Source organism: Solanum dulcamara, chromosome 7 (assembly GCF_947179165.1).
Source record: "Solanum dulcamara chromosome 7, daSolDulc1.2, whole genome shotgun sequence".
Lineage (NCBI taxonomy): Eukaryota > Viridiplantae > Streptophyta > Magnoliopsida > Solanales > Solanaceae > Solanum > Solanum dulcamara.
This window is the reverse complement of record NC_077243.1, coordinates 22,582,164-22,600,575: the sequence shown is the minus strand read 5'-3', so window position 1 is coordinate 22,600,575 and position 18,412 is coordinate 22,582,164. Positions and strand designations below refer to the sequence as shown.

The 18,412-nt window shown below is 31.9% G+C and overlaps 1 protein-coding gene across 1 annotated transcript; it reads left to right on the top strand.

Annotated features, from left to right (window-relative positions):
• The first annotated feature begins 12,769 nt into the window (after window positions 1–12,769).
• LOC129895941 (peptidyl-prolyl cis-trans isomerase FKBP53) lies at window positions 12,770–17,085 on the top strand. Its single transcript, XM_055971731.1, has 11 exons — window positions 12,770–12,860; window positions 12,953–13,026; window positions 13,613–13,848; window positions 13,976–14,124; window positions 14,814–15,168; window positions 15,351–15,524; window positions 15,680–15,893; window positions 16,090–16,177; window positions 16,252–16,293; window positions 16,393–16,441; window positions 16,789–17,085. Exons 1-11 carry the CDS (start codon window positions 12,848–12,850, stop codon window positions 16,868–16,870), a joined length of 1,476 nt encoding a protein of 491 aa, XP_055827706.1. The 5' UTR covers window positions 12,770–12,847; the 3' UTR covers window positions 16,871–17,085.
• The last annotated feature ends 1,327 nt before the right edge of the window (window positions 17,086–18,412 follow it).

Genomic DNA, 18,412 nt, shown 5'->3' with positions numbered 1-18,412 from the left:
TGAAAATTATCAAGAATGACCTTCAGGATCATTTCAGTGATCTACCTCAAGCCTCACACAAAACTATAAAGCATCAAATAAGGGCTACAATTAGCAAAGCATGAAATATAAGGAGTTGGAAGTAAAAACAAATTGTTTACTTGCGATCAAGTTTATCAACGAAGACGATGTACAAAGTCATTCTCTAAAAGCTATTATTGAAGTTTGCAGATACTTACTGAAAATCAATACGACAAATTTTATCCTGTGAGAGAGGCCAACCAAGAAAGTATTTAGTACCTTTTAGTATTTTGATTTCCTGACACAAGTTATCTTTTCGGAATTAAAAAAACTAAGGAGATTCAAAATTTGTGGGAGATCTTGTAGTCTACCCACTCCTTCTCAAATTAACACTCACTTTACACAAAACAAAATTATTTCAAAATAATTATTATTTTAGAAATTCAAATTAAAGTTGATAATTCTTTTTAACTATATCCTTTATATTAAAGAAAGAGTTCTTTTTAATATTATTTAATTCTCAAAAAAAAAAAGATTATTGGGATAATATAAAGGTACTCTTCCTAAACTATGACCAAAATTTCAGCGACAAACCTTAATTTTACTAAGGTCCTATTACCCCCTCGAACTCATTTTTTCTGTATTTTCGTGCACCTTTAACCAATTGGGTGAGTCTTTATTATTGATTGGGTTTTTGTGTTGACGTGACACCTTTAACTAGGTAAATTGGTTGCGTTTGTACAACACGCTCGTGCCATGTGTGTAAATATCTTTTTTAATTTTTTACAATTTTTTTTAAAATTCTTAATTTTTTTATTTTTAAAATTTTATTTTTTAAAATCTTCTTATTTTATTTATCTTGTATCTAAATTAAGTTAATATACATATTTTTTAAAAAAATAAATAAATTGCCTTGTATTTTACTTTTTCTTTTCTTCAATTTTTTTTACCTTCATTCATTATTTTTTCTATTGATTTTATTTATTCCTTTTATTTTCTTTGACTTTCCTTTTAATTTGATTTCAAATTTAATTCTATATGCTTTGTATTCAAAATAAGTTAATTTCAGACGGATATCAAAATAAGTGAAGAAAATCAAATAACACATAAAACAATAAAACCTTAAAATTAAACTATTTAATTATTTTTTTGAAAAAACAAACATAATTTTTAAAAAATAACTAAAAATGAAAAGATAAGAAATTAATGAAAAAGAAAAAAAAAGTGTAAAGTGAAAAAGAAATTAAAATAAATATTCTACATATATATATATATATATATATATATATAAGTTTTAATATCAATAAATATGTGTACTAACTAATTATAAAATGTATAATTAAAAAAGGATATGTGTCTAATATATTTGCTCATCAGTTGCCTTCAAAAGAGTGTACACACTCTCTATGTCACGTCAGCATTTAAGGTGTATTTATTTCATTTTTAAATAGTTTAGGGGGTTATAAGAGTCTAGTTAAGTCAAGGTGTGTCGCTGAGATTTCAATCATAGTTTAGGGAGTACTTATGCATTATCCCAAAATAATTTAATAAATTATACCTTCTATTTATTTTTCTTAATGAGCAAGATATAATTAAAATATTACAAAGGGAGTTTTCATTACAATTACCAGTATTTAAATATTTTAATTTCTTTACCATAAAAATCAAATACTATTTACTTTATTTGAAATTTGTAATGTTGAAGTTGCGTTTAGCCATATTTTTGTAAGAAAAAATTAAGAATTTGAATATATATATTTTTAAATATGGTTTAACATCTCCCCCCCAACCCCGCCTAATTTCTAAAACTTGCTAAATCATCCAATTTGACTAATTTATCCGAAACATACAATTAAATCTGCTTTGAAAGAGTAATATAATAAAATAAATAGTCACTTTATTGAAGATGGTGTTGTGTTTGACTATAATTTTTATAAATAATATTTGATTGTTTGAATCTATTTTTTTATTTAGGAAAAAAATAACATAGTGGAAATGAAAAAAAGTAAAAACAAGGTATTAATGTTAAACTCATTAATTTAAATTCATGTTGTCAGGTCCTATATGTTGGAAAAATGCAGACTAACATAAAAATATATATGATCAAAATAGTAGAAATAAAATGAAAAAAATAATGACACCCAAAATTTTACGTGAAAACCCAAATAAGGGAAAAATAACGTGCCAAGAGGAGCAACTGATATCACTATAGTAAGAAATTTTAGACCATGTAGTCACGAGTACAATACTCAAAAATGATTACCAGACACTCAAAAGGAATAACACTCTTTTGATTACCATCTTACAAAAATATCGCTCACACTCTATTTTTCTTCACAAACTATTTTCTTATATATAGTCTATGGAAACCTGACAGCTCTCTCAATATTTTCTCTTTGTGAATTTTGGTGTGTAAAATGAGGAGCTGAAGAGATCCTTTTATAGGAACTCTTCCCACCAACTTTGCCTACCCTTTTTAACAAATCTTTGCAATTTGCAATTGCAAGTTGCTGCAGCCATTTTTGACAAAGAAAAAATGAGTGCAGCCTTCACTTTTGAAATAAAAGGGACTGGACCCTACAAATCTCTTCTTTTAGTCCCATTCACTAGAAGAAGGTATCTTTATCAGAGAGAGTTCATGCCAATAAGTTCTTTGCACAACTCAAACTTGTCCCTTGTTACCACTTTGGTCAGCATATCTGCAGGATTCTCATTTGTAGAAGTTTTCTCAACCTGCATAGATCATCTTCTATCTTTTCTCGAATCTAGTGATATCTCACATCTATGTGTTTCATCCTTGCATAGTACATGGAGTTCTTGCTCAAGTCTATTACACTTTGACTATCACAATAAACGACATATTCCTCCTGATGCAAGCCAAGCTCTTGAAGAAATTGCTTGAGCCATATCATCTCCTTGCCAACTTCAGTAGCCGCAATATGCTCAGTTTTAGTTGTAGATAGTGCAATACACTTCTGCAACTTCGACTACCATGATATAGCTCTTCCTGAAAAAGTAAACAAATATCCAGTAATGGATTTTCTGTTATCAAGGTCACCTGCCATATCAACATCTATATATCCCTTAAAGATTGGATTTGATCCTCCAAAACACAAATATTTATCGTAGTTTCTCTTAGATACTTGAGTATCTATTTTACAGCTTTTCAATGTTGTTTTCCTGGATTGTCGAGAAATCTACTGACAACATCAACTGCGTAAGCAATAAGAGGTCTAGTGCATATCATTGCATATATTAGACTTTCGACGATAGAGAAATATGGAACTTTGATCATGCTCTATTTTTCCTCTCTAACTGTAGGACACATCTTCATGCTCAACTTCATATGACCAGCAAGAGGTGTACTAACAGGCTTAGTATTCTTCATGTTGAAGCGCTCTAGTACACGTTCAATGTACTTCTCTTATAACAGATAAGTCTTTTTTTCATCTCTGAGATGAGTAATCCGCATGTCCAAAAACTTTTTGGCATGACCCAAGTCTTTCATGGCAAAAGACTTAAACAACTCTTTCTTTAACTCGTCAATTTTGAACGTATTTCTGCCTACAATCAACATATCATCCACATATAATAAGAGGATGATAAAATCATCATCAATTTTTTTTTGTATAAATACACAATGATTTGAAGAAATCTTCTTGTAGCCTTGCTCTCCCATAACAGATTCAAATTTCTTGTACCACTGTCTAGGAGCTTGCTTTAGCCCATAAAGACTCTTTTTGAGTTTGCATACAAAATTTTCTTTACCATTTACTTTGAAGCCCTCAAGTTGTTCCACGTAAATCTCCTCTTCTAGGTCACCGTAAAGAAAAACTGTCTTCACATCCATCTGCTCAATCTATAAATTAAGACTAGCAGTCAAATTAAGAACTGTACGAATGAAGGACATTTTCACGATAGGAGAAAATATTTCGTCAAAGTCAATATCATTCCTTTGACCAAATCTTTTAACAACCAATCTAGCTTTGTACATGAGCTTCAAGCTGTATTCTTCAACTTTAACTTTGAACACCCACATTTTCTTCAAAGCTCTCATGCCCTTAGGCAATTTTACCATATCATAAGTGTGGTTCTCATGCAAAGATTTTATCTCATCTTGCATGGCTTCAATTCATTTATCCTTATGCTCATCTTTCATGGCCTCCTCATAACACTCTGGTTCACCCCCATCAGTGAGTAGCACATACTCATTAGGTGAATAGCGAGAGAAAGGAATACGTTATCTTGTGGACCTCCTAAGAGGATTATTTGCTTCTTCCACAACTTCATAAGTAGGAGTATCATCAATAACAACATCATTGTTATCATCAATATCAACATGTTGATCTGATACTTGATTATGAGCATCACCATGATCATCAGGCCCATCAACATCATGCATACTTGTATGAGAAACTTGATCAAGATAGACTACGCCATCAGAACTTGAAGGTTCTAGCTTTTTCGCTTTATCAATATCTTCAATGATTTGATTTTCCATGAAGACAATATTGCGGCTTCTCACAAGCTTCTTCTCAATTGGATTATATAACCTATAACCAAAATCATCAAGGCCATATCCAATAAAAATGCACTACCTTGTCTTGGCATCTAACTTTGACCTCTCATCTTTCGGCACATGTACAAAAGTTTTGCAACCAAATACTCTTAAATGATCATAAGAAATATTTTTTCCATACCAAACTCTATTTGAAACATCACTTTGCAAAGAAATAGAAGGAGATAAGTTAATAACATGTGCAGCAGTCAATAAGACTTCACCCCAAAAAGAGTTCGACAATTTTGCTTCAGAAAGCAAACATCTAACTCTTTCCATCAAGGTCCTATTCCTCTTCTCTGTCAATCCAATAAGCTGAGGAGTCTTAGGAGGAGTTTTCTGGTGTCTAATACCTTGATGCTTGCAGTATTCGTCAAATGGTCCACAATATTCACCACCATTATCAGTACGAATACATTTCAGTTTTTTTTAGTTTCTCTTTCAACTAAAGCTTGAAACTTCTTAAAGACACCTAACACTTGGTCTTTGGTCTTCAATACATAGACCCAAAACTTTCTTGAGCAGTCATCAATGAAAGTGACAAAGTAGAGTGTACCACCTAGAGTTTTTGTCTTCATTGGATCACATAAATCAGAGTGCACCAACTTAAGCAACTCTGTCTCTCTTGAAGGAGGATTAAACTTAAAGGAAACTCTATTTTATTTTCCAGCCAAGCAGTGCTCACACTTTTCTAATTTAGCACTTTGGAAATTTGATAATAATTTCTTCTTGGCTAGAACATTAAGCCCTTTTTCGCTGATGTGGCTAAGCCTTTTGTGCCACAACGTTGAAGAGTTATCGCTCTCAATGGCGTTCATCATATTAGCACAAGTAGAAGTCGTAGTCTAGTATATACCACGATATTTTTTACCACGAGCCACAACTAAGAAACCCTTAATTAATTTCCACTTTCCACCGCCATTGATACTAACATATTCTTCACCATCTAGAACACCAACAGAAATTAGGTGCAGACGAACATCAGGTGCATATTTTACATTGTTCAAAACTAGTTTAGTTCCAATATTAATTTCAATAAAATTGTACCAGTAGCAACTACCCTAGATACAATCTCATTACCTATACTCAAAGTTTCAAAGTCACTAGAAGTATAGAAAGAGAAGAATTCCTTCATTGATGTCACATCAGATGTGGCACCAGTGTCCACAACCCAGCTTGACTCATCACAAGCAATATTTATCAGATTTGCATCAAGGACTGTAACAAGATCTTCGGTGGAGACAGTGGCTAGGCAATTTTCATTGACATCTTCTTTATTTTTTTCTCTGTCTTTGCTCCCCCTCTTCAATTTTTGGCAGAACTTCTTTGTGTGCCCTTTTATGCCATAATGATAGCACTCAATATCCTTAAATATATTTTTGGATTTGCTTCTGCTATTTTCTCTATTTTGAGAACCACTATTTTTATTTCTCCCCTTGGATCCAATTACTAGGACATTTGATGAAGAAGAAGAACCTTGAGATTTTCTTTCCATCTCTTCGTTCAAGGCACTACTCTTGGCGGAATCCATAGAGATCACACCATCCGGAGCAGAATTTGACAATGAATTTCTAAATATTTCCCAAGAGTCTGATAGGGAACCAAGCAGAAGCAAGCCTTCAATTTCGGAATCAAGTAGAAGCAAGCCTTGAATTTCTTCATCAAATTTAATGCTCATAGCAGACAACTGATTCATGATTTCCTGAATATTATTCAGGTGATCTATCATCGGAGAACCATCATGATATTTTAAACTTAACATCTGCTTTATTAAAAATATTTTATTATTTCAGTCTTTCGAGCATACAAGTTTTCAAGATGCAACTATAAGGTATGAGCATGTGTCTCCTAGAAATATGGTTCAACACATTATCGTCAATCCATTGTCTAATAAATCCACACACCTGTCTGTGCAATAGATTTCACTCTTCATTTATTTTATTATTAGGCTCTACAGATAATTAACACCATTCAAAATCATCATTCTACTAGTGTTGGCTTCCATCGTTTTTCCCTAAAAAATTATAACTATTGTAAATCAAAGTAAATCTTTTCTTATATGGAAGTTGAGATTGTACTGTAACCACAGAGCATACCCAAATAAAACCTTGCTCTCATACTAGTTTGTTGGAAAAATGCGGACTAACACAAAAATATATATGATCAAAATAGTAGAAATAAAATGAAAAAAAATAATGACATCAAGAATTTTACGTGAAACCCAAATAAGAAAAAAATCACTGGCCAAGAGGAACAACTGATATCACTATAGTAAGGAATTTTATACCGTGTAGTCACGAGTACAATACTCAAAAATGACTACCATACACTCAAAAAGAATAGCACTCTTTTGATTTACCACCTTACAAAAATATCGCTTACACTCTATTTTTCTTCACAAACTATTTTCTTATATATAGTCTATGGAAACCTGGCAGCTCTCAAAATATTTTCTCTCTGTGAATTTTGGTGTGTAAAATGAGGAGCTGAAGAGCTCCTTTTATAGGAACTCTTCCCACCAACCTTGCCTACCCTTTTTGACAAATCTTTGCAATTTGCAATTGCAAATTGCTGCAGTCATTTTTGACAAAGAAAAAATGAGTACAACCTTCACTTTTGAAATAAAGGGGGTTGGACCCCACACTATAGTTTCACAAGAAGGAAAACTCATAAGAAAAAGTTTAAATAATGTAAGTGTAAATAAAATTTTATATTCTCAGGTAAAATAGAAAGATTGAAAATGTCAAAGGTAAATAGACATTATATAAGATAAAAGAGGGAGAATAATTATTGTTAATAATTAAAGGGAGAGTGTAATTTTTAAAATAAAATTGAGGGGCTGAAATAATTTTCAGCCAAAGGAGAAATGACTTTTCTTTGCCATATATTTATGAGTTATCTCAACTAAATCAACATTTAAAGTTTGTGTGAATATTATGGTTATGCGAAAAATAATTGTGAAAAAAAGTTCTATTGCTGAAATTCATGAATGATAAAATTAATTCTATTTTATGGGGCCTGCTCTATAACTAAGCATTTAATGCCCTTTGGTTTACAGGATTTATATACTAATTCTCGATTGTCTTAAATTATTTGTAGTATTTTTATTTTATTTTTTATTTGATGTTTGATATTATTATTGGAGATCAATTACTTTGAATTCGCATTGGATAAAGCTTCATTTGTGGGGTTAATGAACTATTCCAATCGTTATGGATAAGCCAATGGAAAAGAAAATCGGGCCAAAAAATATTTGGATAGTGACTTGAAAATTTGGAGCTTAGGCCAGATTTGGACAAAATCTGAGTCAGGTGAGATCTAGGGTAATTGGATAATGGATGGGGGATTGAATTATTAGTTTGATCATTTGAGTTGATAGCAAAGACGATATAGAGCTTGTACGGCTTTACGAAATCATATTTGGCGAGTAAAACTCCCAAAATTGAACTAGGCGTGAAATATAGATGTTAGAACGTCATGGGATGATGGTGTATTGCAAAATAGGAAGCTTGGGACTTAAGCACAGACTTTCTATCTTCATGCATTCGCCAAAGCTAGATTAATCCCGCCAAGGCGGGGCCGTTGTAGCGGGGTGGTCCCATTGTGGTAGGACAGTCGAAATTAAAAATGGAAAAAGTCCCAAAAACGTTATTTTTCTGCAAACCTTCATTCTTAAGAGCTAAGAGGCAACCTAGGGCAGTTCCTTACCATTTTTCCACGAATTCTCGCTCCAAAGTTAAGTTAATTACTTCCTTACTCAATATTTTGATTCTTTGAACTTAGAATCATAATTGATTATCATTGGGGGAGGGTTTTGACTTGAATTTAATTATGGAAAAAGCCCTAATTGGGCATTAGGATCATGAGTTTGGCCAAAGTTGGAAATTTTGTTATAATTCAGATAAAGTAGGCAATTTTATTGATCCTTTGCATATGTATGATTGTTTTTAGACCAAGAACAAGTGGAGAGACTTCGAAAAGAGAAAACTCCGGCAGTTTAGAGTTTCCAAGGCTTGATTTTGAGGTAGGTGATGGTTTTGTCTTTCCGTGTATGTCATACGTGTTTGTTAATGCTTCATTCGTATACATATATGTATGTGATTAGGGAAGGATGAAATGAAATATATGAAATGACCGTTTAATGTCAATTGTATGTAATGAACCCGTTCTTGGTATTCGCGAGTGTTGAAACTATTCATTGTGTTGTGATTTGCCTGTGTTTGATTGGACCGAATGTTACTTTCCGACACATAATAGGATCGGGTGTCACATTCTAACATATATTTGGATCAAGTGTCACGTTCCGACACACCAATAGGTGAAGTGTGGTATCCATTAGAGGACCATTCCTGACTGTCTTATGAAACTAGGACTGTTAACTTGTGTGTTCTATGTATATGTGTGTTTACTGGTGTTGTAGTTCTTGTTCATATGTCATTTACTGGAATAGTCATGTGATCCTACCAGTACACCGTAGTTTTGTGTATTGATACTGCACTTGCTCTTTTTTTGTTGAGTACAAGGCATCTTCAGGCGGCTGTTGAGAAACCTCGCATAGAAGATCGTTGATTACTGAACTGAAGGACGAGCCAACTTTTTCAAGCTACCGTAAGTTCCTTTTTGTCTTGGTCCCTCGTTCCGGCACTTAGACTTTCAAACATTGTTGTTTTATGACTTTCGAGGTTATACCCCCTTTTCTTTAGACTTATTATTTCATTAGAGTTTTGGTACAATAACCTTCAGGTCCTAGGTGTTAAATTTTCGCATGTTCTAGTTGAATTGGCTGAGTTTATAAAAACTCAACACCTTCTTCTATATTTAACCTGTTTCCACGTCTTAAATTATTTTCTTTTGTTATTGCTGCTTAGTCTGGGTTGTAATAGTGGTTCTCCCACCGGATGGTTAGTGTGGGTGTCAATCACAGTGCGTCAGGATCGTGACACATTCTGTACTAATGATTTTTTCATATTCAAGGCTCGAACTTGATACTCTGGTTAAGAGAGAAACAACATCATACACTGCACCACATTCTTTGGTGTTGTATTTCTTTTATATGTTCCTTCAAAAAAATATTAATTGGCAGAAATCTGACTATTTCAATCTCATAATTAAAGTGTTTGACTATAATATCTCCTCGTCGGATATCTACTTTACTTATGTGTCATTACCTCATAATTAAAGTGTTTGTATTTTTCAAAAATAATTATTACTAAGAATAAAATAGAAAAAAATATTATTTTATTTTGAACTTCTAAAATGATAAATAATCTGAAACAATTATTTTGGAAAATTAGCCATGATAGTTTGAGATGGAGAAAATAACCACACAACATACTATAAAGTTACAATAAAAAATGATTCTATTTTTCTTATATACATTTCTCGTGATATTTAAACATCTCAAATCAATTTTGTGTAGAAGAATAATCATAAATATGTGTTAATCAAAAGTTGGTTATGCACTTTGTCTTTAACAAGGTTTGTCAAAGCCAATTTCAATTATTTCAACAATTACATTCAAATTTACCTCATATAAGCTCAAATCCGAGATATACCTGTCAAATTTCAATTATTATTTTTTTAAAATTATAACTAATCTAATTTACTCAATTAGCAACAATAGTGATTTGCCAAATTTTCAAGTTTTTTCAACAATATTTATTTCTTTCCAAGTTTTTCAATCACCATAAACTCATTATTTCATATAAAGCGAAACAAAATCAATTCAAATTGAAAATCAATGAATAATAAACATTTGATGATCGCAGATGCTTAATAAGAAAAGCGGAACAACCTTTTATATGAAGTCAGGTAATATTAGGTCAAATTGAATAGTTTCTTTTTATTTTTTTTAAAAAATAAGAATAAATTAAATGTAGGTGATCAAATAAAATACCACAATTTTTTACTAAAGAATGCAGATATTGAGTAAATAGTTCACCAAACACCTTATTTAGTTAACCCCATTTAACATGTACTTTTTAATATATATATATATATATATATATATAGAAGGGGAGCCTTGGAGTAACTGGTAAAGTTACTGCCATGTGACCAGGAGGTCACGGGTTCAAGTTTTGGAAACAGCCTCTGGCAGAAATGCAAGGTAAGGCTGCGTACAACAGACCCTTGTGGTCGGGCCCTTCCCCGGACCCTGCGCATAGCGGGAGCTTAAGTGCACCGGGCTGCCCTTTTTTTTTATATATATATATATATATATATATATATATATATATATATATATTATTAGTATTAGATCACTTCAGACAAAGCTTTTTGCTTTTTTGCTCTTTGCTTCCGCTTCCATTTCCTCCTCCTTTTCTTCTTTTTTTTCTTTTAGTTGTTGTTCAACATTTTTTCTAATGAATTTATAGAAATGGAAATATATTGCTTTGAAGAAATTTTAAAATATAAAAATGTGCGGTTAAATCAACTAGGTCTTGAAAATGATGATAAATTATCATTGTTGCAAAAATGAATTTAATAAATTTGTTGTTTTCTTGACAAAATTGATGACTGATGTTTGTTCTATATGATATATGAAACTTAGGTTTCACATTTGAATTTATTTGGAATAGATTTCGGTATTGAATCATGTGTTGAATTTTTTAAGTTCAAAGGACAAATTATTATGTTTTTGGGAGAAAAAATTCAGACACACATGATTGAATTTTAGCCAATTTTTACATGCATTTCAAAAAGTAATGTTTGTAGTTAGCTTTGACAAGTTAGATAAATTTTAATAAAAAATATCTGAATCTTAACCTTGTCAAGTCCACAACTTTAGTAAAAAATGTGTAGAATTGGCTTTGACAAGTAATATCAAACTTGAGACAAAAATATTCGATGTTTTATCTCTACAAAGCCACACTTCAAACAAAAATATCTAAAATCAGACACATACTATATTCTACTTCAATGAAAAGTAGTAATAACTTTCACCAGTCAAAAGTAATAATAACTTTCACCAATCAAAAGTAGTAATAACTTTGAGAAAATGTTATAAATAGTCCCTTAATTATAGGGGTAAGTCTAAAATGATTTCTTAACTATGTATTTGAATTTAGTTCTTTAGCTATTCAAAAAAACTTATCAGGTTTGATTTCTTAATTATACACTTACCGATTTTAGTCCTTTAAGTATTCAAAAACTTATCAGGTTTGGTCTTTGTCCATTTTTTTTAATACAAATAGCTTATATTTATATTAACGGAACTCATGCCTTCCTAAAATTAAATCTTTAACTCATTTTTTCAGTTGCTTCTTTTTCTCCGCTACCTTTTCTTCAAATTACTTTTATGAAAAGAATAATAATCTCAACGATTCAAAATAAAATTAATGAGAAAAGAAGATATAAGTCCTAATTTTAATTAATAGAGGATAAAACAAATCATATTATTATTGCTAGTGACTTGAATATGCTATGTTCCCTTCTTTAGAGGTTAGTTCATAATTAGCGCGAATTTTTAAATTTTATTTTCCATACAAAAAAAGAAAAGAGATTTGATCTTATATCCCAAATTTCTCTACGAAAAAAAACAAAATAATAAAAGAGATCTATTTCAAATTTTTTATTTTTTTTTAAAAACAAATCTACCATTTATAAATTTCAACTTCTGAAAAATTAAACAAAAATTCTAATTCAGTAAAATCATCAGAGTACAAAATTTGGAATTAAAACATGTGAGAAAAGAACTTTTATTTATTTTCATTGTGAATTTTTTTTCTATTAAATATAAATAAATCTCTCACACACTTAACGGGTAATAATTTTTTTTATATTTATAATAAATTTTAGCATATTAAAGTCATTAATAACAATAATATCTTCATTTTATCCTCCGTTGAATAAAATTATGATATATATATTTTTTTCTTGTGAATTTTATTTTGATTTGTTGAGGTTAATATTTTTTCGTAAGAGTAATTTAAAGAAAAAATAGCGGACGAGAGACACAACTTGAAAAATTGTTAAAAATTTAATTTAATTGATGCATGAATTTCGTTAATATAAACCTAAATTATTTATATAAAATGGAAAAGCGACCAAACCTAATAGATTTTAAATACTTAAAAAAACTAAAATTGATAATTGTATAATTAAAAAATCAAATCCGATAAGTTTTTAAATAAAAAAATAGGTAAAGAATTAAATTCGATAAGTATAAAAACATCATTTTGTATCCAAAAGGCCCGTAAATAAATAGTTTAAATGAGTAAGAAAAAGGCGAACGGTCGATAGTTTTAGGGTTTTAGAGAAACTCTTTGCAGCTCCGCTTTTCCTTTTGCAATGGCGTTCTGGGGTTAGTATCATTCTTTCTTTGTGATTATCGTGTATGAATTTCATTTTTGAATGCAAGTAACGAAGTGCATAAATTTTTATTTCTCATTCCAGGAGTTGAATTGAAGTCTGGTAAACCATTCACTCATAATTTCGAAAAAGAGCGGGGAAGGCTTCACATCTCCCAGGTTTGCTTCAAAGTCTTTAAAACACTCTCTTTCCGCATGTATTGTCATTACGATGTTTGTGTGATTAACTGTATTTTTATGTTAAAGATGTTGTAGTGTTGAAGTATTTGGCCTTGATTATATTTGGATACAATTGAAATTTTATGTTCTTCGTCAATGTGATTGAAGTGCTTAGAGTTGTTGAGTTGAGCTCAGCTGCCATAGCAAACTAGTGGTATCGATTCTTGTTACTTATAGGTCACCCAAAATGTCAAATAGTTGAATCAATTTGTTGGTGTTAGTTCATAACAGTCAAAATACGTAGGAATTCCATTAAAGTAAGAGATTAAATAAGTAAATTGTTTAGGTTTTCCATCATTAAAATGGATCAAATTACGGGTTAAGTGTTGAAAGCATAATCCTCTGCCCAAGTATTCTAACATTTTTGTAACACTCTAATTCGGACAAATAGTTCCTAAAGTTATATTGGTGTATAAACAAAACTGAATTGGCTCAAATGTTGGTAATCTTCAGGATGTATATTTGGATTTTACTCTTTATTTTCTCATCATTATGCTAATTTTATTTATTTCTCTGAGTAATTCAGGCAACATTAGGCTCTGGCTCGTCAAACAAAAAAAGCATAGTTCAATGTAAAGTAGGTGATAAGGAACCAATTTACGTGTGTTCATTATTGCCAGAAAAACTGGAGACATGCCCTTTGAATCTCGAGTTTGAGGAGGATGAGGATGTTACCTTTTCAGTTATTGGTTCTCACAATGTTCATCTCTCTGGTTTCTTTTACGGAGAGAGTGAGGATTGCTGTGGAGAAGAATATGGATCGTATCCTTAAGATGCTATATGTTATTCAGCTTGAAATTTACCATTTTGATTTATGGAAATATATAAAGGAATTTGTTTTCTTGAAAGTTTGAATCTATTTTCTGTATTCCTTGACATTGGTGTAAAGTGACTACGAGGAGGGTGCTGCTGAGACTGATAGTGGGTCTGATGATTCTATCGAATTTGATTATGACACAGAAGATGAAGACGAGGATGGCTCAACTGACGATGATGATTTTAGCATGTACCCACCTTCCCCTATTCCCAACAGTGGAGGTAACTTTGCGTTGTACTTTTCTTTGGGTGTTGAAAGAAACTGCCAATGGTGTACGTTAAGCTTGCAAATTTCTTTTCCCATTTTAAACACACATTGTGATTGGAGAGGAGGATTAATGCAAACTTTGAAATTTATCACTCCCTCCGTTCCAGTTTATGTGGCATTTTTTGGTCGAGCATGTAGTTCAAGTAAGAAATGATGACTTTTGGAACTTATTTTGCTGGGAGAAGAGGATGTGTGCAAAATCTGAAAGCATGGGTGTTACTAGTTTGGCAAAAATGTTGCAACTCCAAATAGTTAATTGATGTGATTAAGAATGAGGATCCATTCTGACTACATGTGGTATCATGTTATCAAAATTAAATAATTTCAGTTTCTCCAAGCACCACGCTCACCTTTCTATTCAAAAAAGTTGAAAACTTTTGGTTTCCATATATGGAGTGGGATTTTAACGAGAGTAAATTGAAAATGGTGGTAGAAAATGTCCATATTACTGATTCCTCAAGTTATTATGTAATATCTGATCTTGAATATATTTAGAAAACTACTTACATGTCAAGGACCTTATAGGACAGAACAGTTATATTGCGAAGTTCAGTCATTAGCTTCGTTTGATTTTTTTTTCTCCTGTGAAATGCATATTTCCTTGTATTTAAAAAGCCTTACATTTTATTTGCATTTTGTAAAGTGAGAATTGAAGAGATACTGGAGGACGAAAAGCCTACAGATGAAAATGGTACATCCAAAAAGCCAAAGAAGAAGAAAAGTCAGTCTAATGGGATTGATGACTCTGATCGCCAGATAGTTGTGAAGGGTAATACTGACAGTTCTCTGATGGAGAGTGAAGATGAGGATGGCTTCCCAATATCTTCTCCCTGTGAAAACAAAACTAAATCAGTAAGATCAAAAAAATCAGATGGAACTGAAGATGAGGATACCGGTGAGGAAGCACCGAATGAGAAGGCAAAAAATAATGTTGATGAGAACAAAGGCTTAAAGAAGAGACTTCGGGATGATACTAGCAAAGTCAATGATCATCAAAGGTGAGAACCATTTTACTTGTAGAGTGTATTGTGATTTTTGAGTTTAGGCTGCGGATATATTGATTAATGTCGATGACCTAAATTCTCTGTGGTATTCTGTAAGGTTCTATATTATAGATGTGATAGCTTTTATGATTTATTTTAGGGATGATAATTCTGTTTTCTTCTTATCCTACAAGCAGCGGAGACCATGCTAAGCAAAATAAAAAGAATAAGAAGAAAAAGGTAGTGGATGGGGAGGAATTGGCTCGTGAGGATGTTTCAAAGAGCGGTGCCAATCCAGAGCATGTAGAGGGTAATGATGAGGCAGTTTCAGTAGGTAAAGCTGAAGATGGTCAGAAGTCAACTAATGAGAAGTAAGTTCCGCTCTGTTGTAGTGTAGAGTATAAACAAAAAGAATAAGGTTATAAACTGATATGCTTCGTGAATGAATCTGGATTGTTAAAACTTCATTGCTATTACTAATAAGAAGCCTTATGAGTTTATCCTTTCACTAAAAAAATGTTCTCAGGGAGATTGAGAAAAAGAAGAAAAAGAAAAAGAACAAGAAAACTCAACAGGATGGCAAAGCAGTTATGAAGGTTGAACAAGATAAGAAGAATGAGGCAGAGGAGGAGAATGCAGGGACTAAGCCTTCTCATGTGAGGACCTTTGGAAATGGACTGGTCATAGAGGAGCTGGCTATGGGCAAGCCAGATGGGAAAAGAGCTTCCCCAGGAAAGAAGGTCTAGTTTTCTTCCTTGATTATGTGTAATTAATTGTTCTCTCACTCTACTGTTTCATTTTATACTTTCCGTGGAAAGCAACGGAATCTTGGTATAACTTCACAATTAAGTCAGTCAGGATTTAGGCTTCTCCTCTTTGATAAACTTGTATGTAGTACACTTCCTTTAATGATAATGACTTTCTGCCACTGAACAGGTTGGTGTACGTTATATTGGCAAGCTGAAGAAGAATGGCAAAATATTTGATTCGAATATTGGGAAAAGACCTTTTGAATTTCGCTTAGGTACTGTATTTTATCATATGAGAAGATGGCTTCTTTTATTTTGATGTGTTAACCTTAGGTTTTTGTGCTTGCAGGTATTGGTCAAGTTATTAAGGGTTGGGATGTCGGTGTAAATGGTAATTTTCTTGGATGACTGAACTGATTGTTTCTCTGATTTTATAGTTACATTTCCAGTGTCGAGGACTAACATATTTATGTACATCCCACTATATCAGGCATGCGCGTTGGGGACAAAAGAAGAATTACAATCCCACCGGCCATGGGGTATGCATTTGAGTTTCTGTTCTGTTTGCAATCATCATTTATCTTTATCTGTCTGTTAGTGCATGAGCATGAAAGCCTGTCTTGGGTTGTTGACAAAGTCTTGTAAGATGCAAGGGCATGGAGGTCCTCAGCATGCCTTAAATAGGGCATTGACTAAAGTGTTCCCTTGCTTGAGAGAAAGGAAAATCAGAAATCAAATTGATGTTTTCCTAAGCAAGTTACTAGTTTTTGCCTGTTGGCAGCATTTTTGAATTTCTCTTGCCTAATGAATTTAAGCTGTCTTTCCAGTTTTCGGTTATCCATATGCATGATTGAGCAATGGTTTTTTTCCTCCCTTTTTTTTATAGGTATGGGTCTAAAGGTGCTGGTCGTGACATACCACCCAATTCATGGCTGGTATTTGATGTTGAGCTGGTAAACGTTAATTGATTGTGCCTTCACATGTTGGACGTTTTTGCCCTTTCTGCATAATCCTAAAATTGTTGTCATAGTGTTCTTTTTATGCAAAAACAAGTTAGCTTCACCTGTGGGAGAAATTGTACAACTTATAAAAGTAGAGCAGGGATTACCAATTTTGTAAAATGGCTCAATTTTAGATTCCTGCTAAAATTTTGAAGTTATTATGTGACTTGTCGACAAGACAATTTCTGTTGAAAGACGAAAAACCGTGGATGATCATGTTTTGCTTTCGGGAGACTGTTACAATCTGCTGTCAAATTTGGGCAGGTCTTAAAGGGTTAAGACAACAAACGAGTCAAGATTTAGCTCAACTCAAATTTGTTTAGATCAAAATATGTTATGATCAAAATGCGTCGGTAATGGTAAAACGAGTCAATATTAAACCCAATCCAATTTTACCAAGTTTTAATGGTTCTATTTGTTCTTTTGAAATATTTTAGTACTTGATAATTTTTTTATCTTTTATTATGGTTACATGTAACATATCAAATTAAAAAAAAGTTCTTCAAAGATATATTGACTAGATTTTTTAAGAGTCAATTTGGGTTATGTATTAATTCAATTTTTAATGAGTTGAAATTGATTGGGTTGAAGTTGGTTGAGTTAATAAATGGGTGGATTATTTTCAAACGAATTTGGCGGGTCAGCAGATTGAGTTTGATTTTGCCACTCCTAACTCCTCAAAATCAAGGGTTCATGTTTGATGCACGCCAACATTTGAAGTTGCAGATGTTGATCTGGACCTTATTTATTGTTTGTCATGCCCCCCTTTTTTTTCTTATAGAGATTTTAATAGCATTCTATACAAGATTGCAGAAATCGATGGTCATTTAAGAATATTTTTCTTTTATAAAGTTTAGTATATCATTCTCTCCAGCAAATTCTAAGTTATAAGCATGTGTTAACTGTTAAGTTTGAATTAGGCTGTCAAGTTCACTCAGAGCTCACAAACTTGTAAGAACTATGCGACATACTCGAAATAACTTTTGTATGTTTATATTAATAACTTATGGAGGCCACTTTATTTGGGGGTTCTGTTTAAATAGTAGTTTATTACCATTATTTAGCAATTTAAGGAATCCAGTATCTTATATGATACATTAGCACAATCTTCTAATTATACTAATTAGTTCTTAATATGTGAACTCAATCCATAACTTTGAAAAACTTGGGAGTCGTAAATACTTCAAGATGAACTTTGGACAAGTAAAATGAATATTATATCCAATATAGTCTTGGTGCTTGACTTTTAATTTTAAGAGGGATCTTGAACTAAGAAATAGATAACTAGAAATACAACAGTTAAAGCATTAACACAAACTTTAAAAAGATTCGTTTGGTAGGGTGTATAAGAATAGTGCTAAATAGAGTATATTAGTAATGCTTGTATTAATTATGTTATATTATTTTTTATGCAGTGTTTGATTTGATGTATTAAAAATAAAATACATTGCATAACTTCTATAAAAAAATGACTATTTTCAAAAATACCATCCACACTTTGTAGCTTTT